At 45.2% G+C, this 13,747-nt stretch overlaps 1 protein-coding gene across 3 annotated transcripts in view; it reads right to left on the reverse strand.

The window, feature by feature from the left end:
* Window positions 1-13,747, reverse strand: part of MICU1 (mitochondrial calcium uptake 1) — a 103,688-nt gene that overhangs the window by 23,754 nt on the left and 66,187 nt on the right. For 2 of the 3 annotated variants that reach the window (XM_082052383.1, XM_082052385.1), the window contains 2 exons: window positions 11,351-11,433; window positions 6,163-6,360 (listed from right to left, as the gene is read on the reverse strand). In XM_082052383.1, coding sequence (XP_081908509.1) covers window positions 6,163-6,360; window positions 11,351-11,433 — 281 coding nt within the window. The remainder of the gene's footprint in view (window positions 1-6,162; window positions 6,361-11,350; window positions 11,434-13,747) is intronic. The other variant, XM_082052384.1, reaches the window with a different exon arrangement.

The following is a 13,747-nucleotide window of genomic DNA, read 5'->3' on the forward strand; positions in this document are numbered from 1 at the left end:
GTTAAACGAAACCTCCTCTGGTGCACATGTAAGCCTTTCATTACTTGCTCTGCCATTACTGATGGACACAAATTACTTGCTTTGGTCTTCATTATAGCGACTCCTCTTGTTTACAGAGACAGTTACATCTCCCTTCTGTTTTCCTTCACGCTGCACACACCATGGCCTTGTAACTTACTCCTAGTTTCCAGATTTTTTGTTTTCTTCCATACCAACACCCCGCTCTGAATTCTTAGCAAGTCTTTGGCCAACACTGGACAAAAATTGACCGCCAGCTTTTCTCCAAACTCTAACAGAGATCGTACGGTCAACCCAACAGCTTCACGTGACCCCTTCCATGCACGCACCAAGGCAAAAGCAGCCTGGCAGAAGCTCTCAATGCCATCAAAAACATGATGAGCTCTTAAAATAATCTCAGCTACCTGCCTAGAAATTCCCAGCTTATGTACACATACACTGGGCTGGGACTCCTTAACTATGGAGTTCCCTGACATAAAACTATTCATGGTGCTCAGATAATCTGATTTTTAACTGCAGATGTCACAAAACTCGGCCATCCACAGCACTTTCACGGCTATGCATCATCAAGTCATAGTTATCGGCCTTATTGCTGTTCCCTAAAGCATCTAACACATTAAACACAGAAGAAAGAGTACACAGATCTGCGGGAACAAGCCTGACGATTCCTCTTCTACTAAACTCATTGTGGCTTTGTCCATCCCTGACTCTAGTAAGGCCTTCTGGGGGTAAAAAGCCTTGATATCAAGTTCATCTTCCCTTCCACAGCTTTGCTTAAAGGTTATTTGCTATCAACACACCTTGAATCTACAGTCAGGGGGTGATAAAAGCAACACAGCCCAGAGCGTGGGGGACAAGTAAGTTCTCCAAGACATCCCAACCCTGCTCTCCCAATCTGGGGTTGAGCAAGAGAGAGGTTCAGGTTGAACTTGGGACATAACCAGCACAAAGGGGACGATGCAGGAGTTCTCTCCTGTGCACAGATCTGGTCCTCCGCTGCTGTCTCCCATGTCCCACCTCCACAGCATCCACAGTGATCTGTACACGCACATTTGGTTGGTTGTCTTAGCAGAAAATCGGCTCCTAGGCAACACACCAGAACAAAAAAAGAAGTGTAAAAGCCAAGCTGCTCTGGGTTTTTCTTTGGTTACCTAAAAAGCGGTTGCTTTTTAATTGTATTTTCAGCTTATTAATACTCCCAGCTACAGCATCCGTGCTCCGAGCCTGGCTGCTCCCAATGCCGCATCCCCATCTCCTGCTCCTTCCCACTGAAACACTCGTCCTCTAGGACAAACTGAGGACCCGTGAGGCACATTTTAGGCTTTCCATATTTAATAATCAGCCCGTCCTCCTCTCCTTCCCCATGGCATACCAAATGGTTTCCAAATGTGTGTCTTTTAGCACCAGGTGACTCTTCATATGTTTGCACATCAGAGATGCCACCATGACACCTCGAGTAAGCGCCATGACCTGGTCGAGAAGTCACTAACAAAGACGCCAACCAATTTTTGTATCTGCCATTAATTGTCCCACTGAAAGAGACAACTTCACAAGTGCTGGTTTGGTTTTTAAATGTAAGGACCATGTGAAAGAAGAGAAAGCAAGTAGGGGACTAAAGGAGGAGCTACAGAGCATAGAGATGCAGAACGAGATACAGAACTGACAAAACAATGACAGGGGATGTAACATCTTCCTTTTGTTCTTAGGATGCAGATAAGGAGGAGTTCTTATAATGGATAAGTATATTTACATATTTTCGTAAATATGGCCCATCAGGGCTGAAGCTGATGGGTGAGCAGATCAGCAGGTAAATAACACAACTTGGTGACAATACAGCCAACCATGACTCAAAATAAAAATGTCTCGTGTAAGTTCAATAGCGAATTGACCTCCAAAGAGTCTGAGTTTTGGGCCCTTCTTTACAAAGCTCAGCCAACCTGACACTGCCAGACTTGATTTCTCAGGCCAGTCAAAAACAAATGGATGAAAATCTGTATCAGTTTGCAAGCCCACATAAAACCAAGGCAGAGCCTAAAATAATCTGGAGTAAGCTGGTAACAACACAGTAGTTTTTAATATGTGGTAAAGGATTACACAGATACGGAGACCAGGACTCAGAACAGAAAGGCGCTTATGGACTTCAGTTATTCCCCTAAAACTGGATCATGAAGCATTTGAAATGCCTTCTGGAACCAGAATATTAGTTAAGACAGGCTTGAGATCCAAAAGGATCTAGGACTTCATATGCATGACAACATCCACCCCCCTTTCTTCATAAAAAACAAACGAAACAGCAATCATATCAGCATCATCACCTGTCCCAGACCAGACACACAGAATAAGTGATTTTCCAGGTGTCAGCGGTGACATGGGGTCCCCTGCCACGGTCTCACAGAATCTCATCTTACTTCTCTTTGCTCCAGCACTTAAGACCTTTGGCTGGGGAGGGACGTGCCTACAAGGTGTATTAGTACCTGCTTCACCAATTCAGCCAAGAAAAAACGCCCTCTGTGAGTCACTGCTGGGAAACAATGTGCTATAGAAACCCCAGCGCAGGCAACTTGGGAAAAGAATTCTTCACTAAGGTCTCAGGCCATGGACACGTATCCCACTGCTGACACAAAGACACCTGGGGAAATAAAACAAGACTAAGTATAGAGATTAAATCACAGCTATTAGCAGGTTTTGGGGTTGACTTTCAGAAGCAACGCAGATGCGGAGGACAAAGGGCTAAAACATCTTTTCTACACACGCCTACAGAATCATCGAAAAATTTTGGCTGGAAGAGACCCATGGGCTGGCTGAGACTCCTCCTGATGCACCGAGGATGCAGGAATATCTAGGACAGACACTAACAAGCCGAAATAGCATAAATGGTGATGTCGAGTCCTATCCATCTTCCTCTCTCTCCGAGTAGTTTCACTCATTAAAAAAAACAAAACACTGTTGAAGCCAAATAACCGCCTGTCCTAACACATCACAGCTGCAGTGCCTGTCCAGACTCAATTGTCACCCTTTGTCACACTAAGTGACAAGAAGAAAGGAGGGTGTTGCACAGGTGCTAATGCAAGGCAGCACGGACGTGGTAAGAAAACGCCGAGGACTTTGCCGGGAGTGTGTCCCATTCGGGGGGGTGGTGGCCACGGCTCCCTCCAAGTAGCCAAACTACAAGAAGTCATAATAAGCCATTAAAAGCTTCTCCTCCTGCTCCGGCTTAATTTTTTGTGGTTACTTTTCTCATCCTTCCTGCAACCAAGCTGATTGCTGTGTTTCCATAAAGCGATGGAAAATGTGCTTTCATCAAAACAATAAGCAGAAGGGAAGAAGAAAATACCAGGCCACGGTTATTAACTTCACCCATACGGAACACAAATGCTGAGGGCTTTGTCTGAGCTAATTGGTCTGACAAAGTTTCTGCTCAGTCTTCACAAGAAATATGCATCCATGTTTTGGTAAGAAAGAAAAATGAACCACAATAAGTAAGAGGAAAGTAGGTTCAGGCAGTGAGAAACTATTGTTGCATCCTCAGAGTCAGCAGAAGAACCCAGCTCTCGGGTGTATTGACTGCAGGTACGCCTGGATCCCGAGCCGAAGGGAAAAGAGCTTTAAAGAAACGTCTGTCTTAAAGTAGATTCCTGTTGGAAAAGGGAAAGCAAGTGTCCCACTTTGAGAACAGAGACACCACGTCACTCGGGGGCTGCACCGCCCCCAGGAGATGTTCTTCAGCCCTGCTCGCAGTGCGTTTCTCCCCAAGGCCTTTTTGGGAACTCAGACACCTAACGTGAACAAAAAATGGTTTTCCCATTACCCTCCCAGCTTCAGCCCACGCACTGATTTTGCTAAACCAGCGACGGATCAGGAGCCGAGGGCTGGAGCTCAGCCCAGCCCCTGCCAGATCTGCCACCAGCTCTTTGCGGCTCCTTCTCGTCCCCAAGTGACACCTATGAGGAGGATTCAGAGATGACCTGTGCGGGCAGCCGAGCACAAAGCTGATGAAGGAGCACGGAGCTCAGAGGCTCATCGCCCAAACGGACACACAAAACACACAGGAAAGCTGTTAAAAAGAAAATCACCTACACGAGTTACCCGATGCCCTGCGGTACGGTACCTCCCAGCGCCGCCTCTCACGCTCTTCTGATTTGCACCAAAGTAAAACACTCGAGCGATGTCCCTTCTCTGAATGACCATGTTTTTAAGTGGCTGAGTGCAAAGCCACTTAACTGTGAATAAAAACATCAAACACGAAGCCAGGAGAGAAGGTGGGAGATCGTGTCAAGAGAGATGAAAGCAGAAGAGGAGAGAGGCCGCATTACATAACGCTGAGGACAGAAATAGACCTGTATTGCCTGAATTGATGAGAACTACAAATAAACCAGGTACTTCAGTATTGCAAATTCAGGAAAAAACGCATTTGGCGGAACGGAGCTGTTACAACTGCATAGGTCGATTTTTCAGTTAAAACAAGTATCAGTAATGCCAAGCACAGCACAGGACTGTGCTCAAGGGTGCCGGCAGGAATTCAGTACTGATGCATTCATGATGTTTATTAACTTACCAAGACAAATATTGGGTGCAGAATTAATAACTAACTTGTTAGAAAGGCAGCTAACGTTTACCAGGAAGAAGCACAATTGACTGAAATCACTACAAACTAAATACTAAACTGTTGCAGGAGAAGAAGAACCAGCACCCTGAAACTGAAAAAAACCTCTTTGCTCTTTAATGAGATCATGGGGACCTGTGGAGAGAGCCCAGGACTCCAGCATGGAGTCACAATTAACACTTCGGTGCCCTTTATTGCCCGGCCCTGGAGGGAAACCGGAGCAGGATGGTAAACATGGACAGAATAATCTCTATTTCTCTTCCCTTTGTGTTTCAACTTATGTTTCTTAACCTTAAAAAGTATTCCATTTGTTTTTAATTTGCAGAGGAACCAAGGAATCGACACTCTGCAGTCCACACAGAACACGTTCTTCAACCAGCCTATTTCCCCTGCAAGTGCAGGGCCACACCACCCACTTTAATGAGCAGTTAAATGAAGTCAGTGAACCAGATAATTACCTTCATAAAAAACAAGTAGTCCTCGGGTTAGTTTCTTACTTAGATTCATAAAACTCCAAATAAAAAAGGGAATAAATTCAGGTTAACAGCAATGGACTTAACAGCAACTTAATAAAATACTGTTCATCAGCTGGATCACATAACCTGGACACACGGACATTCATACATCAGACAGAAGTGACAGTGCACTCTGAATACTGTCGTCTTAATGGTTATGGCTGCATGGTGGGCAGGGATTTTCTTGTGCACAAACCCCTCATTTCTGACGCAAATAAAAGCCGGGCTTTGCTCAGGCCAGGTCCAGAGAAGGGCGTCATCTTGAATCAGCTCCACTTGAGAGCTGAGACACAGACCAAGTTGCTGTTCTTGCACTTGCTTCAGTCAAAAAAGAACCACATTTTGAAGCTTGATGCTCAAATTGCAGCTATGAGACCCAGAGGAGGGAGACTGAGTGCTGCTGTCAACTCCTGGCAACACAAATCAAAACCAGGAGACCTTCACTTCAGTTGAGGGGTAAGAGTCACAGAACACATGGACATTCCTTACAATGCACACGAACCCAGGAGGTCAGATAGCAGAGACCACCTGCTCAGCAGGATTCACACAAGGCTTGAACACTCACACAGCCAACATATTCAGAATAGCGAGGCACACAAGAAGACAGGGACAAAAACATAGATGAAGACTTTTGGGATAGTTATGAGCCCTGGCCCTTCAGGGCACAGATTGCTCACTAGGAATGAGACAAACCTTCCTTGGGTTTCAGCCAGTTCACAACCTCTTTGGCCTTCTAAAAGGGCTCATAATTGTCTCCATTGGAAAGCCCAAGGCATTGGCAAGGCAAGTGCCATGTAGAGTGCCATGCAGCGGGGACCTGCCAGCTCCAAGAGCTGGAGAAGTTTCTGGGAATTGCCATCGGGGCCAAAATGCTCATCAGAAATTTAACAACAGGTTTGATCCGTGAGTGCTAGAAACCACAGGTGTAGTAATCCCTCCAAACCCCTCCCACACTCTTCATCTTCCTCCAGAAAACACATCACACACTGCCCTCTCCATCACACGTAAAAAGAAAATAATCCAAACCTCAAGCTTCAGAATATCGTGCTGCAGTTTGCGCTGGAAGTCGAGGAAGTGGGAGATGGTCAGCTTCCCCTTCAGATCCGCCCCAAAGAAGTACGTTGTCAGTGCGGAGTTGAAGCCGGTCTTCAGGGTGTTCCCCGTTGTCGAGCGGTCTCTGTGGCGCATGCCCATGCTGGTTTGGGAGCGAATGATGCTCTGGACCTGAAAACCAGAGGGAGGTTGCCATCAGCAAAAACACCACTGGGACTTACACTAGTCAAGTATCAGCACAAAGTACTCCAGGCTCAGATGTGTCATCCTCTTTTTTTTTTCCCTAAAACAAATCTTAAAAGACAGGACAATTTGAAAGCGTGGCTGAGATTTTTTTACAGTCCTCTTTAAAGAAAGAAGAGTGTAAAATATTTAAAATGAGTTTTGAGAAACGATTCACCCGTTTTGCAGATGAGCATGTTATCGGTGATCCTACGCCTGGTCAGCAGAGAGCAGCTTGCGCCCGGCAAAGCCGCAGGAGGAGAGAAAGCCGAGGCAGCCACAGGGAAGAACAAAGCCTGGACGTGGTTTACTGTTTTACCACCAATCTCAGTTAACCCACACCATGTTTCCTTTTCCCTTGGCCACAAACCCAAGGATTTTTAGAATCACAGCAATCTCAGCAGTGCCCTGAACCTTCCCAAAGGCAGCGCTCAGCAGGAGTGGAGGCTCCAGGACAGGGCAAGAACAGGACAACCTCCCTACCCACTACGATATGGCAAAATATCAAACTTACAGGATGCCACAGCCTGAAAACTCCAACAGTTTCTTATTGTAAGGGTCCTGTGCTAATTTAAAGGAGTAGCCAAGTCACTCACTTGAGTCACTCACCACCTCCAAGTATCTCACTACCCCTTCCCAGCACTCACCTGCCCAAATGACTTTTGCAGTGATATGAGAACACAGCGTTATTCTCTGCATAAGACACAATCTAAACTTTTAATCTTAATTTAAAAGTTGATTGAAAAGTAGTAAACTCACAGGCAGCGTTACTTGTGATTTCTCTTTAAACCATGAGCTATTTTCATGTTGTATTTTTTGTTTGGTTTGGTTTTTTTTGCCCTTCTCTGGTGCAAAAGATGAAATGGATCACAAACGCTTAGGCTGAAATATGTACAAGAGACAGTGAAACACCTCTTGTGCTTCACATCCCGGTATGATTGATGACCTCCCTACCCTCTACGATATGGCAAAAGATTAAGCTTATAGGATGCCACAGCCTGAAAAATCCAATGGTTCGTTATTTTAAGGGTCCTGTGCTAATTTAAGGGAGCAGCCAAGCCAAATGGTCACCCACCACCTCTTTCCATCACCAAGTATCTCACTACCCCTTCTCAGCACTCACCTGCCTGAATGACTTTTGCAGTGATAGGAGAACCCAGAGTTATTCTCTGGGTGAGACCCGATCTCTTCCAACAAGGCAGAGGATTCATATTAAGGACAATCAGTGCGAGAAAGGAGGGGGAAAACAAAGAAAAGCCACCCAGTGTGCTGCAGGGCACTCGGCCTAAACAGCACAGGCTTCCCGAAGCAGCAATGTGTGCTGGAGCTTCGCCTTCATCCTCTTCCTCAGGCCAACAACAGCTGGAAGGGAGGAAGGAAACCAGCTGCCAAGAGCTCCAGCTGCCCAAAGGACCCCGGAACCTCATTATTGTCATGTATGGTGTGTTCAGTTTTTCCTAACGGGAGAGCAAGTGCTGCAACAACCCCAATGGGGATGGATGCTCCAGAGGGGAACACCACGTATCGCTCCGCGCTCATCTGGCGTGAAACGCTGCCTCGACACACAGGACCGGCTATTCTTCCGCTATAAGGAAAACTAAGCCAAGTCAGAGGGAAAAAAACATGCAGTAAAAATAAAAGTTCGGGAGTTGGTGGGGTTTTCCTGTTTGCTTTTGGTTTTGGGGGGCAGGGTTTTTGCACTGTAAATACAATAGCAACTCCTTACTTTGCTTTGGGCTCCACTTTAACCACAAGCTCTCCATGCACATCACAGAGACAAATCCTTAGGAACTGTCTGAAGCAACGCTGTTTATGGCCAGCTTGGAAAACTGACCCTGCTCCTGCAGAGGCCAGTGTTTACCACACTGCAGACCGGTCAATAGAGCATCTTTCCCCAGGTGTTATTTATATGGCACCTACTCCCCTTCTTTTTCTCTCCCCATCTATAACAAGCATCGGACAGTTTGAAAAATCCATCTGTGGGCACTGGAGCTAAAATTATTTGGCTGGTGCCTATTTTGGGTAATCCTTCTAATGCCCAGAACAGCAGACAAGCACGGCAAGAGGCGCTGGCCTCGCTCACGGCTCATCAGTCACACCGGGATGTGAAGCACAAGAGATGCTTCACTGTCTCTTGTCCATATATCAGCCTAATCGTTTGTTATCCGTTTCATCTTTTGCACCAGATAAGGGAAAAAAACCCCAAACAAACATGAAAATAGCTCATGGTTTAAAGAGAAATCACAAGTAACGCTGTCTGTGAGTTTACTACTTTGCAATCTACTTTTAAGTTAAAAATGGAAGACTAAACTAATTTGCGTGCTGAAGTTGAAGACGATACTGATGCCGGCACCAAAATCTTCAGCCCTATACATTACCCATATGCATCAACAGGAAAATATATATATCTGAGGCTCTTCAGTGAGGCCTGAAGAAATCCAATATTTTCTTATTAGGTACTTAAAGCCCCTGACTTAATTGCACATTAGCTAAATTACTGCAAGTAATTTTCTTCCTTGATGTATCTTCAGGTTTTTCCGACATGAACAAGAAGAGGGACCTGCTGTTGGGTTTCTGCAAATCCAATGTGTGAAAAAGGAGCAGGAAAATCCTTCCTGTGTGCTCACAAACAGCAGAGACAACACGATCCTTCTGTGCTCTTTTCTTTCTACCCTTTCTCCCCAAAATGATGTTGCTCTTTTCTACTGATGCCACTGGCAGGGCCAGTTCCAGCCGCCCCTGCCAGGCAAGATGTTAATGGAACAGATGTGCAAACCCTGAGGCATTTCCATAAGAAGTGAACGCTCTTTTTATTTACCATATACATTATTGCATGTGTGTATAATGCTTTATATTTGCCTCATGCTGAAGCTCTGTGTTTGCCTTAATCCTGTTTGCAGAGTGCGGCGAATCAGTTATAGCAATACCTGTCTGTGAAGACACCGAGCTGCTTTTCGCTTCCCAAAAAGGCTCCTTCATCCTCCGAATCGAAAACTCTGGAAGATCAATCTTAGCCAAAATATTCTAATGCTAACCAGGAATTTTATTCCTTTATATAGATGCAGTGACACATGTAACAAGCTTAACAAAAATATGTCCCTCTTCCTAAGGATTTTTATATGACTTAATGCACATATAACTTCCCTTTGCCTACTGGATGATTTGAAATAATTTAATTCAATTTTGTACTTTCGTCTTCATAGCACTTCTGAAATATTCATCCTCCAGAAACAGCCTTTCTTACCTTACATGTCTAATAGAAAAGCCAAACATGACAGCTGTGTTAGTACCTCGGCACCACTGCATTTTTAGTGAGTGGTTAAACCTTCTCCATTGCTCTTAAATTCATTTATCTCCGTAATCGATTTCACTCTAAAACATTAGTATCTACTGTAAAGTATCTTTTGCATTGTTATAGCAGCATACAGCTGCAGCGCAGCGCTATATTCATGCACGATGCAAACAGAAGGAAAAGAAGTATTTTTTATGTGGGAAAATAGGGAATTTTTCCTGGTTAAACCAGTAGTTGGTAGGGAGGCAGCACCAAGAAGCACTAGAGCCTGGACACAGCCATGTGTGCCAACTTGCACTCAAAGGAAAATTAAACACTCCTGGCTTTCCATTACCAGCTATCAGGTGAAGGGATATAATTGGAAATAAACATCCTCCTCGTAGTCCAAAATTTGCAATTAGAAATGTAAAACTGACCAGATACATGACACAGCTCTGGGGCAAACTCCTAATAACAACCCCATGCCCACACGTCATCATTTAAGGAGGATGACAGCAAAAGATCAGAAGGGCGGGGAATTCAACAGACCCGCTTTGCCACTAGTTGTTCCCACTTAGAGGCAGCGCCCCAAGCGTGACCGACCCTTCCAGACCGGTCTCTCCATCAGCTGACGGACCAGTTTGTAACCAGAGGACCCAGGGCCGCTGTGTTCTCGGGTGTCAGCACACAGCTTTGCACCCTCTCCACATACAGATGTCCTCCAGCAACCCCAACAAGGGCAGGTTAGTTTATTGCTTTTAACCACAGTCTCATCTCCTTTGCCTGAGAAGCAGCGGTTTCCACTTGCCCATTAACCACAGAGCCCCACAAATATTCGGGAATTAGTGGTGTAACTCCTCTACTTTGTTCTTTGATAATGGAGGTGGTGACTCCCCACCCAGCCAGTTCACTTCTTTGCAAACGCATTTATTTCTCCTTTCACGAGCAGCACATGCAGAGCTTTGCTAATATACAGCAATATCAAGATGTTTATGAGTTTCCAATGCCTTGAGGGTGTTTTCTGCATAGGCAAACACACCATACCCTTCTGCCTGGGGAGGTCAGATCTCATCCCCGCTCGCAGCTCCAGTATTCAATCTATTCTCACTAACACAATCAAATCTTATAGAAGGGAGCTCACACACAGGCTGAGCTTATTAAAAACCTGCATCGAGCTCCCCAATGATGAAACCTCGTAAGAAGGTGGGGAAAGAAACTAATGAAAATCCACTCTCAATAAACACAGTTTTAGATGGCATTGAAACGAATGGCTAAAGTCTTATTTAGAGCAGACTGGCCCTGGTGATTCTCTGAAGACAAAATGAAGGAATGTAATAAAAGCTGTGGAAGAAAGGAGGATCAAAATCCTATGACACCTGTGGAGTGAAAAAACTTCTTTATCTGCATTGGAGGTGACATCTTGTAAACACACAAAGTCACAGGAAACCAGGGTTTATACCCACAGGTGTCCTGGTTGGAGGGAAAATTATGTCTTCAAATATCCAGTGGAAAACAAAGCAGGGACTAAGGCAACACAGCAGAGCATGGAAGGAAAAGATGTGAACCAGTAATAACCACCAATCTAAGTCACAATAGCACTGCAGAGGAGTGCTGCGATCATGGCTACAATGCTGCAGCATTACAAAGTCAACCTGGCATTCAACTTGCCTGCTCGAACTCTTCCATATCCACTTCGCCATCACCATTCAGATCAAACATCTTAAAGGCAATTTCAAAATTCCTCTGCGGAGCTACATAAAGGAAACACAATGAAAAACAAAGACCAGTTAAGGAAGACACAAAAGCTCAATTGAAAAAAAAGAACAAGTTCAGAATGACTCCATCCAAAAGCGATTTTCCAGAATTGTCACAATTTTAAAAAGAAAATGTGGCTCTTGGGAACCATGTGTAGGTTCATGGTGCTCCTTGGGGTAATTCTCCTCCAGGCTCCGCTCCTGTCTCACCGCGCAGATTTAAACAAATCATCACCACCTCTGTCGGGTCCCAGTTACGACACGGAGATAACGCCCAGAGCCGCAGCTCAGCAGAGATGCGCCCAGCCGGCCTGGTGCCTTGTTTTTCACTGTATTTAGTCTACATTGTCATGGTTTGTTTGGCCACAAGTCTGCATGAGCATCACTTGACAGCCACCCATCGCAGCAAAACCACGCTCTTTCCCTGCGTCCCAAAGAATCTGGGTACGTTTCCATTTTGGGCACTGTAATGCATCACCGTTTAAAGCGACAACACAGCGCCACAATTTTTTGCCCAAATTAAGCTAATAGATGAGAGTTTATCTCGCTCTGCTACTTTCAAATACATACCACCCACAGGAATTCTGGTGTTCGCTGGGATTTCCAGGGAACCCTCTTGGCTATAACTAGTGCTTCGGTTGTCATCTTACATCATCAATTCAAACTTAGCCTCTTTTTTTGTTCTGAAGATGGCTCTTCCTCACCCAAATCTGGCAGCAGGATGGGGATCCCTGCTGAGTCTCATCTCCCTTTCATCTCTTACAAACAACTTTTAGTATTTCTTGTGGATGCTCAAAAAGTAACAAGTTTCCGCATTAAGGCAACTTACGGTGGGAGAAGGAGTGCAAAGAAGAATCACTCAAAAAGAAACTGAGATGGAATTAACTGAACTGGATTTTGTACATTAGTTACAGCTTCGATTTAGGACCAGGAGCCTTCTACATCATGTTTTCCCCTTGCTTTAACAGGCTGTAGCAGTTTATTGCTAAAACATTCAGCAAACGTGCTAATGAGATCACTTTTTCCAACCTCTTTGCACCTTACACAGATGTTCGACGGCATTAAACTCAATGGCGAGAACACCCTGTCGCTGCCTGCTCGATACACACAGGACACACAGTCCCGCCGCCATCGTCTCTCATCTCCAGTGCCATCACACCAGTTATTCCAGCTTTGAATTCCGAACGCGCTGTGTGTGAGCGGCCGTCACCAGCAGCACACGATGGGTCGGTTCCTACACAAACCTACAGCAGAAGCGACATCTCCATCCAGCGTCTGTCCTGCCCACTGCCCCTCGTTAATTCATCGTTAGCTGAGCTACACTCAAGGGGATCGGTCGTCCCCAACACCAACTGTCCTGGTTTTGTTAAAAACAAGTTTCTCTTTTAGTGATTTTTGCCTGTAAGCTAAAGCTTCAGATCAGCTCCATTTTCCTGGAGAACCAGACACATGTTTTGGTGAACACAGCAATGGAATGCGAGGTTATTGATAAGCATGGATGGACACCTCACCAGAGGGGCAACGAGAAACAGGTGACCAAGAAACTGACCAACTGTGTATAACATTCCATTCACGTGAATACTGCATATAAAAGTGGGAGATCACGAGGATCTCGTCCCTTTTCCCTTTCTGCCTTTTCCCTTTTCCTTATGGCCGACATTAGGAGAGGACCATGCAAGTCGTCCCTGTGAACTGAGGCCAGTGACAGACTGAATCCAGCTCCAGTTGGCTGCAGAGTCCAGTCCAGGACTTTGGGTGCTGGCTCTGCAGTTGCTGGGACTTTCAGGATTGGTTTTGTATATTTTGCATTATTTTCTCTATTCTTATTAGTAGCATTAGTAAAACATTGTTAATTTTTCCAGCTCTCTTCTCTCTGTCCTTCTTTCCCTCCCGATCGCCTGTCCTGAGTGGGAAGTGGGGAGAGGAGGTTAACAATACATCTGCCAGGGTTTTATTGTCACCCCACAATCTAAACCCTTGACACCAACATCATCTCCTCAACGGTGCAATCTAATTAAAAGCATTAATACAAAAAGCCTCTGCTGTATCCCTCCATCACTTCCAGTGATTAAATCCCCATTTCCTTGAAGAGCAACAATATTAAGCCCAGTTTTGTTCACTTTAATTGCAAGTACTGCATGAAAGCCCAGGCAAAATTCCTCCTTAGTAGCCGCCAAAATCTAGCAAAAGAGTTGTTTCCCCTAGGAGGAAACACGGGACTATATGAAGCTTTAATTCAGTTACAAGACACTAGGAAAAAAAGAGCAATTTACACACCTCATCCTTCTTCCCCCATTTTCTCTGTCGGGGT

This window comes from Streptopelia decaocto (genome assembly GCF_964273445.1).
Source record: "Streptopelia decaocto genome assembly, chromosome: 5".
NCBI lineage: Eukaryota > Metazoa > Chordata > Aves > Columbiformes > Columbidae > Streptopelia > Streptopelia decaocto.